This window comes from Pan paniscus, chromosome 6 (assembly GCF_029289425.2).
Source record: "Pan paniscus chromosome 6, NHGRI_mPanPan1-v2.0_pri, whole genome shotgun sequence".
Classification (NCBI taxonomy): domain Eukaryota; kingdom Metazoa; phylum Chordata; class Mammalia; order Primates; family Hominidae; genus Pan; species Pan paniscus.
In genome coordinates, this window is record NC_073255.2 from 112,471,138 (window position 1) to 112,489,532 (window position 18,395).

The following is an 18,395-nucleotide window of genomic DNA, read 5'->3' on the forward strand; positions in this document are numbered from 1 at the left end:
AAACATAGATCCAATGTATCTCATCACCATGTTACCAAAACCTTGTTCACAAAACCGTTATCTGTATGTTTCATTCACAGGGTATAGAATCTGCAGCCATTTCAACAACTCTATATTATGTGACAGCATAGAGCCCAGAATCAAATAACAGACCATGAAAGCAGTAGCAAAAAAAAAGGGAGCTCATGCTAGCTAAACAATGTCTTGTTTTCCTTTACTAATAGTCCAGTAGAAACTCTCTCTCCATAATGAAAATATATGGGTGTGCACGTGTGCTTATTACAATTACCTTCAAAGCAAGTTTGAATGTATTTAGTAAACATTAAATTTTGAAAGTACTACGGTGGTACGCTGCCAATGAATCCACAGCATATAACTTCACAATTCTCACAATGATTATTCTTAATGGCATATGCATAAGCACAGGCACACACACAGCCCCTTCGCTACAAAAATGTCCAGAGAACACTTGCTGTTTCTTTTTCTGCATCACCAAGAACAATTACATGGCTATAAAGATAAAATAACAACTGAGTATAAGACCCTGCAAGTTTGAGCTAGTTTTAAATCTTAAAGCCATCTCTCTTCTGAAATCTTTGAGAAGAAAGTCATAAAGTATTGTCAATATTTATGTCCGGGTGACTTTTATTAGGTACCCAGTATGTTTAGGTCTCTCTTATAGATGCTTTATTAATAAACTAATCACTTTAAAATGTCCATTTATATCATCATTTTCTAATTTTTAAGGTTTACAAGGATCTAATAAAATCTCAGTTTACCAGAACCACATGAAATGAATTGTTCCACAGAGCTGATGTTTCTGAAGTACTCTGCAGTTGATTCTTTTTCATGATGGTATAAGATCATCATTTTGTACATCAATTGTTGCACTCTGCTCTATTATACGGTGATACCCGTATGGACTGTTTGGTTGCCTTGTCATTTACCGATCACACTGTGGGTCCCAGTCTGCTAATGCTTTTTAAGGTTGTGTGTTTTACAGATTTTGTTTTCTCTTTTGTAGACAAGTTGTCAGCTGTCATTTCTCATTGCTATCAGTATGTTTCCCATAGCAGCTTCTCTATCCCCTCTAATTTGCTGTTATTAATCGGCTGCAGGTTTAGAAACCAGACTACCAAATGAGGCAGGGTTGCACATTGAAGTAAAAACAAATGCGTGCTGTTTAACGCACATAGGGCTCTGCTAGATGTAAAAGACAGGAGCCTGCATTCGCAGCATCTATTTTGGCTGCCGAAAGACTCTTTTGTGGCGTATTTCCTGGTTCTTAGTTGACGCAGTACACTTCTGAATAGATGATCTTACTATACTTGAGAGAGAGCCATTACTTAAGGTGATGGCAGCAGAAACTCTGTTATAAAATACATTCACAAATAAATAGGTGTACAATTGAAAGTCTTAATTCAACCCATATATTACATAACTATGAACTGTCAAATAAAAAATGGATTGAATGCATTGTATAAAACAATTACTTACATATTCGATATGTGGGAAATACACTGCACAATTTAAACAAAGAGATCTATGGATTAAATGATATGTTGCCCTTAGTTATAGCTAAATCAGCCTAAGATACTATAACACAATATAATTAATAAGTAACATTAATAAGCAATTAAAGTCTATTTCTAAAAGCATTTCAATTTTATCAATTTGTTTCTCACATGAAGAGTTTGAAGATGGAAGCTGTTCATTGGGAAGCATCGCAAAGGTGTTTTAACTAAGTTCAAATTATTTAAATACGATAGTATATATTTCACAGCTAGGAAATTAGTTGTTCAAGTAATTAGAACTTAGTTTAAGTATTGCCTTAACAGTAAGTATTATCTAAAAAAATGTTTTGGATAAGAATGATTAAGAAGGTTTTAAGGTATGTTGAGGATACAAAGAGAGTACTAAACAGCCACCTATCTGCTGTATCTTTTAAAATAAATTGTTGCCTAAGCAACTAGGTATCATCATCCCTGATAATTAAAAATGTTAAGTACTGACAAAAAATAATACTTCTCGTCTCATATTTTATAGTTTTAACATCTAAAAACTCTTTATGAGATTCAGAGTCCCTGTATACACAGGAATTGAACAAGAGGCAAATCTCACTTGCTGTCTCTGCATCAAAAGAACTCATTTCAAAGTTTGCATAGCCTGATACATTTATGGATTCCTTTCTAATTTATTTTTTTAACATGTTGTTACTACAGTCAAATTGAAATTTAATTATTAAGCCAGGTAATTGCTGTAGAGAAATATTTTAAGAGAGATCAATATCCAGCCAGTTAGACAACCTGTTTTTGTTTTTGTTTTTCTCACTAATTTTTACCTTGTGTTTTATCAATACAACTTTACGAATCTTGGCTTTGAATCAAAAGCTTTTCTCAGCAGTCTGCACTTCACCTTTAATTCACTCAACATCAAAGTACTGCAGGCCATTCATCTGGCATTGGCCAGCTATTGTTTTTTTTTTCAGTCACAGATAGTCCATGCCTTGGCTGTGGAATCCATCACTAAGAAGGCATTACAGTGTCTTTGTAAACTTCATTTCTCTAAGAGATATGGCCACTTTTCTTTACATGAAGTAGGAGAGGAAACCATTACTTGAATCTTCTACAAAAAAGCAGAAGAGTTTCTTCATGATATTTTCCCCAACTAAAACCACTTACTTTCAGTTTTTCCAAAGTGGAACTAAACATCTTGATTATTGTGTGATTTCATGTGTGTGTGTTTTTTAAATGTCAATCGGAAAAAGGTTGCAAACCATTGCTAATTGGTGATCAATAAGCTTAGTGTCATAGCATGCTACATTGAAAAGAGCTTTATATGTCATCCTGTCTGGGCATGCCAAATATATTTCTTTATTAAGAGACAGATCATAACATTATTTCCTACCTGCATATGGCCTCTGCCTCCTACTTAACCCAGGATTCCTGACAGTTACTAACAATCAGAGTTTGCATGCATTTGCTCTCCTGGAGAGTTCAGTCCATTTTATAGATAACAAAATTGAACGTAGAGGGACTAAGTGACTGCTTCAAGCCTATAGGACCCATAACTAGAAAATAGAAAAAAGGAAGAGTGGGTGTGTCAAAGAAGCTGATGGCCCTCAGCTTGCTCAAGTAGGTCCCCTACTCGCATTCCAGGGAAAAAAAGAAGAGATTCCATAGTCCATATCTGGAGTATTCCTTATTACTTTTGTAACCACTTACTGGGTGCTGAGGTAGAATGTCAAAAGTTAAGGCATTCAAATTCCTTGGAATCCTATTTACAGAAGAAGTACCATCCTACCGCTTTAGCTAAGAATTGGAATATTCTTTGCTGGGACTGGCAGCTCATGCCTATAATCCCAGCACATTGGGAGGGCAAGGCGGGCAGATCACCTGAGGTCAGGAGTTCAAGACCAGCCTGGCCAACATGGTGAAACCCCATCTCTACTAAAAATACAAAAAATTAGCAGGGCGTGGTGGTGGGTGCCTATAATCCCAGCTACTCAGGAGGCAGGAGAATCACTTGAACCCGGGAGGAGGAAGTTGCAGTGAGCTGAGATCACACCATTGCACTCCAGCCTAGGCAACAAGAGCGAAACTCCATCTCAAAAAAAAAAAAAAAAAAAAAAAAGCTACACAAAACATACATTTGTCAAATTTATTTTATATATAAATGATCCTATCATCTTTTGTGCTCTCTTGAAATTTTCTAAAAGAGATGACTGGGATTCATGGTCAAGAACATCTCAAAGAACATTCTATATCTGAGACAGCATTTAAAATGGCCTTGCCATACAAGTTACTAGTATTTGTTATTATAATTTTAAAAGTGATGAAACAATTCTCCTCATACAGTTGACAAAACTTACTCCCTGTATAAGGTATCTTGATAATTCAGAACTATAATGATAGGATATAAATAGGATGAGAAGGAAGAAAAATAATCTAAAGGATGAGATCAAGCTAAACTGAAGAAATAAGAAAATGTGATAATCGAAACTCTGTACCTCAGTAGATTCAAGATGGAGGGATCATTTCTATTCTGAAAACTCTAGTTATCTCTTGGGTCCCAAGGAGAAAATCAGTGTGAGGTTCAATGATAGTATGAAGTTTGAAACAGGAAGAGACTGGCGTCTCTTAGAGATTCTAGATGACACTATATGTCAAAGTCTTGAAATGCATTTCCCTGAGAACAGCACCATAATAGATGACTCTGCTGAGTGCAGCAGCTGTTGAGAGAGTATTTTTTTTTTTTTGGAAATCAAACAGCAAGAGGAGAGACAGGCATGCTCAGAGAGGATAGAGGTTCCAGGGATCAAAGCTAAAGAGAAAAGACTGAAGAAAAGGGATGACTGCAATCTAGTGAAAAATGATGTGAAGTCCAGAGGAAGAGTCTTCAGAGATCCTCGGTGAGGCACAAGGAACCAGGGCATGTCCCAAGTCCTTTGGAGATGACAGAGCAGAAGTGCAGTGCAGATTGCAACAGTGAAGGACACCAGGGACCCATAACCAGAAAATAGATTAGAAAAAAGGAAGAGTGACTGTGTCAAAGAAGCCGATGGCCCTCAGCTTGCTCAAGAAACCAGCCAGATAAGGGTGTAATCAGGGGTGATTCCCTTGAAGGAACTTGGGAGAATCTGGTGGCAATATCTAAAGAGAATGTGGGGAAAAGAACTATGAGATCATGGGCCTGTGTCCTGGAACAAGTGCATCTAGTGCTTTTTAAAACAAATTTTTGTGATATTTTCATGAGAAGTTATTTGTATGAAACTCTATGTTTTCTTACAGATCTTAGCAAGGAAAATTCCTTAAAAATACACAGGTATTTGTAGGTTTGTTTCAAAGTCACTTGAGAAAATAGATGTTGGGAAACTTTGTCCCATTGTGAAAGAGATCTGGGGGTAGAAGTGTCCAGCTGAAGAATAATTCGGTTCCAGCTATAAAAATGTTAGTGATGCCCAACTTCAGAGATGTATGAAGAAAATGAAGTAAGCCAGGAATCAATCCTACAAGTACCCAGCAGGTTTCATCTGGCATTATCATCTTATCACATAAAATTACTGTTCTTTTCAAAACATTTTAATATTACTATTATTTTTATAGACACTTTGGTTGCTCCAAAGTTAGAGAAACTACTATTCTGCTGAGGTTCATGAACACATGTAGTTAATATTCTGTGTGAAGGATCATAAAGCCAAAAAAAAAAAAAGAAATCTTAAGTGCAAGTTCATAATGGTAACTGGTATTTTGAAAACAACTAATATTTTGACTGTTAAGTAATGCCTTTTCTCCATAATGAAATGCGTTATTTCAAAGGTCCTGGAATATTGCTGGTCACATTTATAGATACTGAAGAAAAATTTAGAAGGATCAATCAATCATTTACAGGTCAAGTCATCTTTCCAATAGAAAACAAGTGCCACTAAGTAATAGCAAAACATATCAATTTGGTTTTGCAACAAGAATCATCCAAAATTAACCAAAATATGATTTTTTTCCAAGGTTACATACATGCTATTTAAAATGATACATGTTAAATGCACGTTTTTCAGTATTATAAATAACTTGTTATAGTAACCACAGTAGGACAATTTTTATAAGTGGCAAGCTAGTGACTGGATAAAAGGTAAGTTAAAAACATAGGAATGGTTTTTAGTTTTTCTTTAAAAAGGGCAAAGCTACAGCCAAGGAAAAGGACTTGAAAAATAATGGAATAAGAACACACGGGATCTAAAACAGAAGTTTTAGAAGATTAGGAAAACAAAATTTTAGTTTTTCAGACTTACTAACAACAACAACAAAAAGCCACACGACTAAAAAAGGGAAGAGACTATTGGAAGCAGACATTTAATTGGCTCCCCCAAAGGGATTTAGATTTACAACCTAAACTCACCATCTTTCATCCCAGCAGCCATTTTTCTGCTGATAATAAAATTGTTGGCCTGTCTGGTCTTCCAGTTAACTGTTCCATTTATGCCATCAGCACAGCTTAATAAAAAAGCTTTTCAGAATAAAACAAATGTACAAAAAAATGAAATTAATGTCATGATTTTTTAAAATGACTGTCACAGATCACCTACAATTAACTGGGATCAGATTCCTTCCAGCCCAGCTAACTGTTTAATTCTAGTCAGCAAATATTTGTTGTATGTCAATTCAAGGAGTATGTGGGGATACAAGACAACCAAGGCATAGTTCCTGCCCCTGAAGGAGCTTACAATCTATGGGGATTGGCAATTCATGTACATATACATATACATATACATACATACACATATATACACACACACATATATAATAAATCATACTAATTATACACACAAATGGTAGAAAGCATACGTGCTATAAGAACACTAATGGGGAAGCAATTATCTCTGGCTAGGAATGTTGTTAAGTTTAAAGTACCTTTTAAATTCACAGTTGAATTTTCCTCACACTGGCAGCAATGACTAGCATAGGGGTTAAGGAATACTAAGTAGGGGCTACTGCAAGAGTGTCAGATAGCAGTCAGGGTGAAGCACAAGGAAACAAAAAGTGGTGCCAATTACAAGACACCTTGTAATGGAGATAATACTGACATGGAGATAATGGAGATAATACTGACAATACTTTTTCAAACTGCTAGGTGTAGGGATAAAAGGAGAATCAAAGACGCCTTTGAATTTTTTATCTAGAATGACATAGAATAGCAATACTTTAGGAACCTCAGAAAAGTCAGTTTCAAGAGAAAGATGATTAATTTGATTCAGGATATGTTAAACTTAGGGTACTAGTTGGACATCTAGGTGAAACTATCTGAGAAGAAGAAGATAATGTAATGGGGCTTCACATACAGATTTAAAGTTCTTCTCCAGAGAAATGATTATTGAAGCCAAAGCCCTAGTGTGATTCCTTAAAGATACCATGTCCCTGGTAACACATACATCAGGCTCTTACATAGAAAGTGATCTGGAGCAAATATATGTTCCTGTTCTTATTGATCCTGTTTTTCACCATCCAAACTGCCAATCTGCTGTCTGCTCTCTGATTTTTCACCCTTACATTTTAGACATGATAGATTTGGGCACCAGTTTTTTCTGATTACAATATTGGCTCTCCATCCTATTCTCCCTTGGGCTACTTTAGGTAAGTTCCTTGTGGATTCAGCTCAGCCCAAGAATTGCCCATGGGATTTGTCCTAGCTTCTGTGTGTTTGTTTTGTTTGTTTTTTGTTTTTGTTTTTGTTTTTTTGAGATGGAGTCTCACTCTGTTGCCCAGGCTGGTGTGCAGTGGCGTGATCTCGGCTCACTGCAACCTCCGCCTCCTGGGTTCAAGAGATTCTCCAGCCTCAACCTCTGGAGTAGCTGGGACTACAGGCGTGCACCACCATGCCTGGCTAATTTTTGTATTTTTGGTAGAGATGGGGTTTCACCATGTTGGGCAGGCTGGTCTCGAACTCCAGGCCTCAGGTGATCTGCCTACCTCGGCCTGCCAAAGTGCTGGGATTACAGGTGTGGGCCACCGCACCCGGCCTGTCCTAACTTCTGGACCTGAAATGCAGTAAGAAAGAATGCTCAAAAGGTAAGAGGGACAGCAAAAGCAAAACAACATGTTAATAAATACATTAACATATCAAAAGCAGAGGATGATTCAGCAAAGAAAGAAGAGAGAAGCAGTCACAGAGGTTGAAAAATGAAGTCTGAAGAGTAACATAAGCCAACAGAAGAGAGATGTCAAGAAGGAGAGTGTGATCAACATCCTCACTTACTGCAAAAAGGTCAAAGAGGATGAGAGCTTAGAAAAGACTGCTAGATTTGAAAAGTGAGAAGTTACTGGTGACTCCTTGAAAGTGGAGTTCTGATAAAGTGGTGAGAGTAGAAGCCAAACTGCAAAAGGTCAAGATGTAGATGCAGAAATTACAGTTAATCTTTCAAGAACACTGGTCAGAATAGGGAAGCAAAAAGATCAAATGATAGACTGAAGAGTAGCAAGGTGGACAGAAGGTTGGTTATTTTAGTAGGGATGACATATTTTGTATCTAAATAGAGGAAAAGATGTAAGGGGGGAAGAGATTAAGGATAAAGAACAGGAGCATAACTGATAAGATGCAATCCAAGAAAAGGTAGAATGGGTAGGACCAAGCATGTGGAAGTAAGGAAAATACTTTGGGCATGAGAAAAGGAAAGGAAAGTGAAGACAGCAACAGTTAGTGGGGTATAGCAAACTTAACTTTAAAAGAGCTCCCCACCTTAATAAATCAGAAGTAAAAGGCATATTTCCTTTTCAAACTGAATTTTCAGTAAAAATCTGAACTTAAACTAAATTATGAAAAATCCAACCCTTCAAAATGAGAAAAGAATACAATTCAAAACCCAGATTATTATTATTATTATTAGTAGTAGTAGTGTTTTTAGAGATGGGGTCCACTATGTTGCCCAGGCTGGACTAGAACTCCTGGGCTCAAGTAATCAATCATCCTACCTCAGCTTCCCAAGTAGCTAGGACTACAACCACTACTGGGACCACTGCAACCGGCTAAAACCGAGGTTACTGATTTAATCATTACACATTGTATGCTTGTATCAAAATGTCACAGGCACCCTTTATATATGTACAACTATTACATATCCATAATTAAAATTTTAAAAAGTTGTTAAACCCAGGTTATTAAAAACAAACAAAACCTCAGGTGATCATGTCAGTGACACCTAGGAGTACAAATCAAAATCCACAGCACCCCCCAAAATAAGCTACTGAATTTGTATTCAATTTAAAATATATGTCAAATTAAGAATATTAATTTTATCTACTAAATGACCAATCTTATGAATTTCTCTAATAAATGGCTTATTTAATAATGGAAGTTATGTATTTTTAAATCCAGATGAATAATACAGGAGGCATTTCCCAATAATTTAAGCTAAAACAGGATCAGAAATGCTAATAGTCTCTTGTGGCAAAATACTCCACCCCCAGGGTTTTCCTGATGGCTATGTTCCAAAAGCAACATGCTGGTTACATAGGAAGCACGTAGGCAGCTCCCCCAAAATACATATTCACATGTACCCCCAAAATATACATAGTAAAAAATTCTAAAATACATATTCATGACTCCACCATGGAGAGTCTAGGTAGATGGGTTACACAATTCCGTCAGGTAATTCACATACAAAACTGTGAACTCTAGAAGACAGAGGAGCCATTACAGAACCCAAAGAAATATAAACTATTACCTGAAAACCCTACCCATTCCAACCTCCAACTGATTTACAGATACAACCAATTTGTAAAAACATGCAAGACCTTGCTGGATAGTGGAATATCCCAACTAGAAGGACAAGAAGCAGGTGGCCAAATTCTTCTCTACAATGTTCCAAAGAACAATGTATTTGTGGATATGACAAGCAACGTTTAGATTTAACTGCTTCCCATCACCAGCTCCTGAGCAAGGTACTTTCACATATACTGTCTAATTCAATCCTTACAAAACCAAATCATCTATTAATGTGTCTGAAGATTATAGGGGCTTAATCTTAAAGCATAATGAAGTAAATCCTGCAGGCAAGCAGACACTCTATAGAACTCTCCATTTCTCCATGAACTGGGTAGTTACCATGAAGAAAGAATGGGGTGAGTGCCCAGGCAGCTTCTCTTTTGTTCCTTCCTTTATTCTAGCTCAGTGGTTCTCAGACTATGTTGTGCATAAGAATTATTGTTCAGAGTTTTATATACAAAATTACACATATTATACCTTATGGGCTATTTAAAGGATTTACTAGGATAATTTTAGGTCTATGGAATTTTTTCTTACACTCTTGCTTTTAGAATCCTACTAACCCAGCATAAGATTTAACACCACTACATGTCCTTGGCTAGTGAATCAATGCATCACTGCTCATACTTTCCAGGTCCTGCATAAGGGCAGTCTAGTTGGCTTTTACAGGATTCAAAAAGCAAATTGAATTGGTGTCTCAATTGTTTAAACAGAGAGGCAGGGTAGAATAGTTTAAACACAACACACAGATATTGCTGTATTTCAAGGCCAGCACTGCTTTTGAACACATTCATTTTTTAAAAGTTTGTATTGATCCAGATGAAGTCCTACTTTGACCACAGAAGACTGAAGTCCAATAAATCCCAATAAAAGGACAATGTTTTATGGCTCTACTCCCCAGGCAATATCACTAAAGGCAAGACACGATGCCACGAATGATGTGCTTAAACCAAGTCCCACATATTGAGGGAGAAACTTTAATAATAGGGAAATAACTATTTATTTTTAATTGTGTGTCCAATATCATGGATCCACTTGACTAACTTCTTGTATAGAAAAGTATTGTATTCTGTACATTGACAAGTACAGAATACTCATTGAAAAAGGCTAGTATTTTAAAGTTTAATTTTCATTAGAAAAGGACCAATGCATTTTTTTATGTGAGAATGGATTTCTCTAGGACGGAAAAATATGACTCAATATTTAAAATATTTATCCTACCTACAACTTTTCAAGATTAAATCTAATGTGTAAAGATATGTCAACCTTGTAGAGACTGGTTCTTGGACTTCCTCCAAAGACACTGGACTATCCTCAGGAATCTTAAAAGGAAGAGAACGCCACTGTGCTCACCAGGTTCATGGTAATCTACATTACAATTATATCTGGGTGTGAGTTTTACTCTAGTTCATAAACACAAAAACAAAACATCATATGCATCTTGCATTTACAAAGCCCAAGCTAAGAAGGCATTCACACAATCAGCCAGGATATCACTGTACATAATTTAATCATCTTTTCAATGTTCCCCCTTCAAAATCATCAAAGCCTAAATTAATCCAAAGGTGGCTGGCATGCCTTCACCTTCCCTAGAAACCATATGACAGTTAAAGTTTGTCTTAAGATTCCATGATTCATTTTGAGTCTTGTAGCGGCATGACTACATTTCATCTGGCCTGGGGCAAGCACTCTCTGAAGAGATATTACTGTTTCCCAAACCTGAATAATTTGCTGACTGGGGGAGGAGAGGATTGCTATTTAATAAAAGTAATTGAAGAGCTGTGAATAGTGACTGATTGCTGATGAGCTAATCAGAATATCAAGGAATGGAAATAATAAATAATAACTTATTCAGACATCACTGTCCAAGTAAACAGCCGGATATGCCAAATGAAATTTAATCTGATTATCATACTCACCTTAAAAGCAAACTGTCAAGTCTTTCTCTGTCCACTACTTCATTTGTCTCTTTCATATTCCACTGTAAGGGGGATGGAAGACTTTGTTTTCAGAAGTTGGTTGTATAGCTCACGTGTCTGGCATCCCTTCCCTTCTCTTACCATCCCCATCCAAGTTGTTACGCTGCTCCCTGACCCTCTACATTTTTCTCTTCCCTTCTTTTATGCAATTCTCCTCATTTCTTTTAAAATTGTTTCCTACATCAAAACATTATTTTTACATTTTTCTCTCTAAAAAATGTAAGTTGGCCATTACTTTTCTTTAGCTACAATGTCTTAAATACTAAGTGCTGGATACTACACCAAGGGTTGTACACATATTAACTAATGTAATCCTTACAATGACTATGTGAAGTAGGCAGTATTCACTCTATTTTACAATGAGACTACCAAGTTTAAGAAAATTATGTTAACTCACCCCAGGTCTTATGTTTACTAAGTGGCAGAGTTGAATTTTTAACCCATTTTGTGGCTGACTGCAAAGTCTATGTCATGAACACATCAATACTACCCCCAAATACAGTCATGCATTGCTTAATAATGGAGATACTTTTTGAGAAATGCATTGTTAGGTGATTTTGTTGTGCAGTCAAAGAATGTACTTACACAAAATTATATACACATTTTTATTTATATATATTTTTTCATATAGAAAGCCAAAGTTCCCATCACCATTACTATGCTACTGCTGTGCAGTGGAAATTAATCTCATGCACTATGGGCACCAAAACAAGAACAAAAACAATTTGTTGAAAGAAGAAAGCTTTAAGTTTTGGAACCTATGGGGAAAAAAATGGCTTTACTGAGGAGGACTGTTTACCCCAACCTCTAAAAGGAGTTGGGAAAAGATAATCCTAAAAGAAATGTTACAGCAAGGCTTTAAATGAAGAATGCCAGAAGAAGCTAAAAAAATTAGATATAAGAGACTTTAGAGTGAAATAAAACTGTAGTACAGAAAGGTAGTGTTTAACATCAGTCTTTACAGACAGTGTCTGGGTTCAAATCCTAATTTTTGTCCATTGGGCAAGCTACTCAATGTTTCTGTGCCTCATCTGGAATAGAATAGTACCCATATCAGTGACATACTGTTGAGTATTAAATGACATAATGTATTTAAGAACTTTAGAAGAATGCCTAGCATATAATGATGTCCCCCAAAAATGAAAACTATTATTACATTTACTCTTCAACTAATTTGAAGAAAATTTTGGATTTCTTTAAATACAATCATTTTTAAAAATATATCTTCAAATGAAAAAAAACTATCATCACTACAGGTGGCATTATATAATAATACTACACTCTCATTTTTTTCCACAATCATGACACATATGAAAAATGATATTCTATAGAAATATATAGTAGAGTCAACTGTAGAGGCTACTCAGAAGAGGCGACAGCCATACCAAACTCCACTACATTGGTTGTCCAAGGACTAAAAAGATGGCTTCTCAGCCAGTCCTCATTCTCTGCACTTAGCCAAGTTGAGGGCTGCAGTTTAACCCTTTTGAGGGAAGCCTGATGTAGTAAGAAATGAATTACATCGATATTTATATTCTGACTCTCATAAGCTTTTAGATATTTATTCAGAGGAAGCAATGCAGCAAAAGCAAAAAGTTATGTGTGAGCAAGACTCAACTGCATTAAACACAATATCAAAATTGAGTGGAAAGTTAAACGTTCAATATAAGAAGTTTTGGTTTGACAGAATAGTTAATGGAGAAGAGAAGGTTACTCACTTCTCTTGGTATTTTCTGCTCCTTTGCTCAAATAGCCTGAGAAGATAAGTTTGGGTTTCCACTCATGGGAACAGAACTATATATCTCAGATGAAACAGGAACACCAGTGGAAACTTTAACAAAAACAATGCATATAAGCAACAGTTATATGCACCATTACAATTTAATGTCCTCACTTGCACAATGTTGGACTATTGTGAAAATAATAAAATTAGTGAAAAGCAGAATACAAAACAGTATACAGGCACTATAAAATCTAGTGTAATAGTGCAATCTAGTGGAAAAGGATTAAAAAGCCAAGTGTATGAGCTATTGGGTTAGGGACGTAAAGCTGCAGGAAAAATTTCTGTTCACAATAAAAAATATAACAATGCTCACATGCTCTTTCCAACTAAGTAACCTCTAAAAAAGAAATATTCTTATATTGTATGTTTGCTTTAAATTGTTATTAATTTCCTTAATTATAAAAATCCATACATTCTCATTGTACTATACTTTCCAATAGTATAACCAGGAGGGTACAAAATATAAATGTTCCCTCTCATATCCCTGTTGCCATCCCACCAATGTCACTGCCTAGCATATCTACCCTTAATCGTCCTCGTGTCTTTCCATATTCTATGTGTGTACACACAAAAACACATACCGTGCTCTTTTTTGCATAATATGATCACATTTTTTCACTTAGAATATATCTTGAACATGTTTACATGATAGCACATTTTAAGGCTACATCATTTTCTGCTATGTGTCTCAATCATAATTTATTTATCATCACCTCAAACTAAGCTTGTCCAAACTAGGACCCATACTCTTTCCCTTAAAAACTGATCCTCTTCCAGCCTTCTTCATCCTGTGTGTGGCACCACCATCTGTCGTCATGTAGATGACAGAAATCTGGAAATCATCCTTGAAATCTCCTCCCGACAAACTTAGCACCAAATTCAATGCAACACTCACTTCTGTTGGTTTTTACCCCCTAAAATATCCCTCCTATCTTCATCTCCCCATCACCACGCTAGCCCACAAGGTCATCAACTCTATCCTCAATTACTAAAGGAGCTAACTAGTCTGCTGCAAGCTATTCTGACCCCTCCAACCTTTTCCTCACAAACAGCTAAAGTGCTCTTTTTGAAATGCAGATCTGATCATGTCCTGGTTAAATCCCTGCAAAGATTTTCCCATTGCTCTTAGTATAAAGATTAAATCCTTTAAGGTTGTCTACCAGGTCCTGCAAAATTTGTTCCCTGACCTCCTGTCTAGCCTCATTTAACATTGTGCTCACCCTTTTCCTGCTCCAACTCCACTGGACTTCTTTTAGCACTTTCTGTTTACCATATTCAACCTGCCCCAGGGCCTCTACAGAGGTCTTCCTTTTACCTCATATATACCGTCCCTCCTTACTAATATTTACTCATCCTTAAGATCTGAGTACTTCCTTGGAAAAGCCTTCCTTAAACCCCCTATCTGGCCAAATCCTCTACTTACAAGTTCTAGTCAGGTTCATAGCAATTACCATAGTTTTAAGGGCACATTTATATGTGTAATTGTTTGATTAATCAAATAATCTTGGAAAAAACCCTGTTCTTTGTCAACCCCACTAGTGTAAAAAGTTCCACGATAGCCGAGCTGTGTATTCCCTAGCATCCAGCATGGGGTCTCAAAACTAGTCAACACTCAAAAAAATGAATGAATAAAGGAATTACTGGCCAGGTGTGGTGGCTCACACCTGTAATCCCAACACTCTGGGAGGCTGAGGTGGGAGGACCACCGGAGGTCAGGAGTTCAAGACCAGCCTGGTCAACGTGGTGAAACTCCGTCTTTACTAAAAATACAAAAAAATTAGCTGGGCCTGGTGGCGGGTGCCTGTAATCCCAGCTATTTGGGAGGCTGAGGCAGGAGAATCACTTGAACCTGGGAGGCGGAGGTTGCAGTGAGCCAAGACCTCATCATTGTACTCCAGCCTGGGCAACAAGAACAAAAAAAACTCTGTCTCCAAAAAAAAAAAAAAAAAAAAAAAGAATTACTAATTGGTAAAGATGACCAGGATTTTTTTCTAGTTTTCTTATTATGATTATCAACACTAAAATAAAAATCCTTATCTGTATCTTTGAAGCACCTTCACCATTATATCTCTAAGCTAGACTTCTAGCAGTAAAACGGTTAGATGAAAAATAATACTGTACATTTCAAATTCTGATAAGCACGTGTAGTCATCTGTTCTGTTTCTACTTCAGCAGTACTGGTCTTTCATGAGAATGAACCCAGTAACTACAGAAAATGAAAGATGTTAAAAGTGCTACACTGATTAACTATTTCATAGAAGAGAAAAGCCAATGTCATTTTACTACACAGCAAGAAACATGAATTTGCTAAGAAGGAGAAACAAAAAACCTCAGGGCTATTTTTTCTCTTATTTTGCTTTCCAAGGTAAAAGAGTAACTATACTTCCATGCATACTGCTGAAGAAATAGGTAACAAATATTCCACTTTAACTGCTGTAAGAAAATTACTGTGATCCCTTCTTTCAAATTTGCAGCGAACCCCAAATCTCCATAATAATCAAAGTGGTGATCAGATAAGGAAGTGAAAAGCTAAAGAATGGGAAAGAATTCATACCAGAGCTGCCTAACTCCTATACATTTTTTAAATGAGCGGCTTCATTTATCAGAAAAGAGTCTGCGTACATGTCACAACAGATACCATGGCGATTCCCGTGGTACAGGATGCCAAAGATCTATTCCAAAAAATTGATTAGTCTAAGACAATTAGATACAAAGTGAAATGTGCTAAACATGAGTGGTTTTTAAATAATAAAATGCACTTAAACTGCTATTGCATAAACATTGCATAAAAATTCTTACATGAAGATACAAAAAATAAAATAAAATTCTACCAAAGAGTGACCGAAGAAGAAAACAGCACTGTAGCTTTTACTAACATATTGTTTCCAAGAATATAACAATAATCATGCCAGCAACTAATGTTTTGAGGCTACCTATTTATTTCCCAAGGTAACATCTTTAAGTTTTAAAATGTAGACACTGGGGATTATTACTTCCAAAGCAGGGGAGCCAGAGCCAGAGCAAGCAAGCACTGCATTCAAGGAATTACAAGTAGCCGCCTGTAGATCAGCTGAGCGTTGACAAGCCAGAAACTCATCTTTGAGCTTTTCTGTCTTGGAAATATGAACTCAGCCCAAGAACGCCCGTGGCATCTTCAACAACAGGGATGCAAGCCATCTCAAATTGCTGTTTGCATTATTACAATCCCACAAAAGTGCATGGGGCCCTTCTATGAAAGAGAGAATAAGGAAAAGAGAAAGTTGTTCAACATTAGAAATATACTTCATACAGTCAGAGTGAAAGTGACTGCATTTCTGACCTAACAACTGGAGTGGAGGAGAAAGTACTAAGTGTGAGGCAGAAGTGAAAGCTGCAGGGAAAAGTTAGAAAATATGACAGAAGAATTTTTCTATCATTTCTTCACCTCTCTCATTGGACTTCTTAGTTTGCAAGAACTAATAACTCCAGGGTATAAAAATAGCTTTTGTAGAATCCGAAACTACTCACAAAAGGGGTCCTGTAAGGAAGCCCTATATAATCCACAAATTCATTTTAAGAAATCATATTTTCAAAGTTTGATATACTAACCAAAATAAACAATCAATAGGCAGATCACCATACAGGAAAGAAAAATCTGCCTCAAGACATGTTTGAGACACTAAGAATGTGCCCTTCAGCCAGGCAGAAACCAGGCTAACCTGAAACAGACAGAAGTTAAAAACATTTGATTAAAATATTTTATTTTGCTATGTAAAAGCTAAAAATTGTAACTGTTAACTTTTGTAGGGAGATACATCACAAGGGAGGGGAGGTTGCAGAAGGGACCCTATTTCCCTCTGGAGAAGAAGCAGCTGAGCTCCAGCAGCCAGCCTGCCCCCTCTAGCCCTAGGTACCCTCGGCATCCACGGCCACTCAACCCCAGTAGCCTGCTTGGACAGAGCAAGAAATTCCAGGAAAGAGTAATTCTAGGAAGCAAATTAAGCAAATTAAGACACTTTGCAGGGGGAAAAGGAATCTTTCATCTCCTTCTCAGGTTTTCATGTTTGAAACAGAATGGGAGAGATAGGAGGGTGTGTGTTAAATTACCCTGTTGCAGCTATTTTCAAGTTGTAAGAAATGAACTTGCAACACATAGGGCTATTTAGACAGTTTATCAAAAAAAATAAAATGTTCTCCTCACAATTATCTTTCAGGTCTACACTAAAATGTTATCAAGGTCTTCAAGTTAAATATTCATTGCAAGAGAGGTGAATATTTCTGATATTTAAAGAACAGAATAAATAAAGTTGATTGTTTTGTTGAGCTGCAATGTTAGGAAGGCCTCATGTTGAAATCTATCTGTACCTTTAACCCACCGATGCTAGTTCTACTTTCCGAAGCAAACATCAGAGAGTTCATGTTGACTGTTTAGTCTTCTCAAGTTAAACACTTCCAGACCCTGTGAGGATACCTCCTATGACAGGATTGCCAGACCCTTCAACATCCCCATGGACTGCTCTGGAAGTTGTCTAATTTGTCAAAATCTCTCTTTAAATGTGACAGCCAGAAATGGACACAATACTACAGATGTGGTTGATTAGAGCAGGGTACTATTAATTTTTGTGACATATGGACACTATACTACTACCAGAACCTAACTAATTTTTTTTTCTTTTGCAACCATATCATGCCACTGGTTCATATTAACCTTCATTTTCCTAAAGAACTGCCACCATACAAAGTCATCTCCATACTTCCATACCAATGAATTATGATGCATTTACTACTATAAAATATTTTTTGCTTTCAGCACAGCATTGCAGCCCACTTAAAAACCATGTTAACTCTAAATTGTTACCTATTTCTAACAGCTATCCCTTTTCAATTCATCCATGGATTTTAAAGCAAGCCTCTTAGATCTTCATCAAAGTCATTCATACAAATGCTGAGGAAGACAAAACTCAGGGCAAAGGCTTATGATCCTTAACCAGGGACGATACCCTGACGCAAACCCAAGAACGTATACACCTCGCCGGTGCTGGTTCAGTCTGCCTCCCGCTCACACAGCAATACTGCTAATTAATCTGCACACCACCTCATACACAAGAGCATCCTGCATTCTTGACAAATGCTTTGCAGAAAGCAGGATTAACTTATCTTTCAAAACAAAGTGTAAGAAATCTATACATATTAAAATTATAATTATATACAAATATTTATGTACACAGAACAAAGACTAGAAGGGATACAACATCAATGGAAATGGTTGTTCCAGAGTCAGTCTGTGGAAACTGGAGATTTGTTTTTTACTTAATACTGTCTTTAATACAGTTACAGAATTTAAAACACTGGGAATTATGAAGAGAGAATTTGGCTTGGAAGCAATCCATGTGAAATAG

General features: G+C 36.6%; 1 protein-coding gene across 8 annotated transcripts in view; it reads right to left on the reverse strand.

The window, feature by feature from the left end:
- SGCE (sarcoglycan epsilon) overlaps positions 1-18,395 on the reverse strand; it is a 71,027-nt gene that overhangs the window by 48,177 nt on the left and 4,455 nt on the right. For 4 of the 8 annotated variants that reach the window (XM_034964470.3, XM_057302910.2, XM_034964472.3 and 1 more), the window contains exon 2: positions 5,896-6,003. The exons of the other annotated variants lie outside the window; for them this stretch is intronic. In XM_034964470.3, the coding sequence (XP_034820361.1) occupies positions 5,896-6,003 (108 nt within the window). The remainder of the gene's footprint in view (positions 1-5,895; positions 6,004-18,395) is intronic. 8 annotated transcript variants of the gene reach the window in all.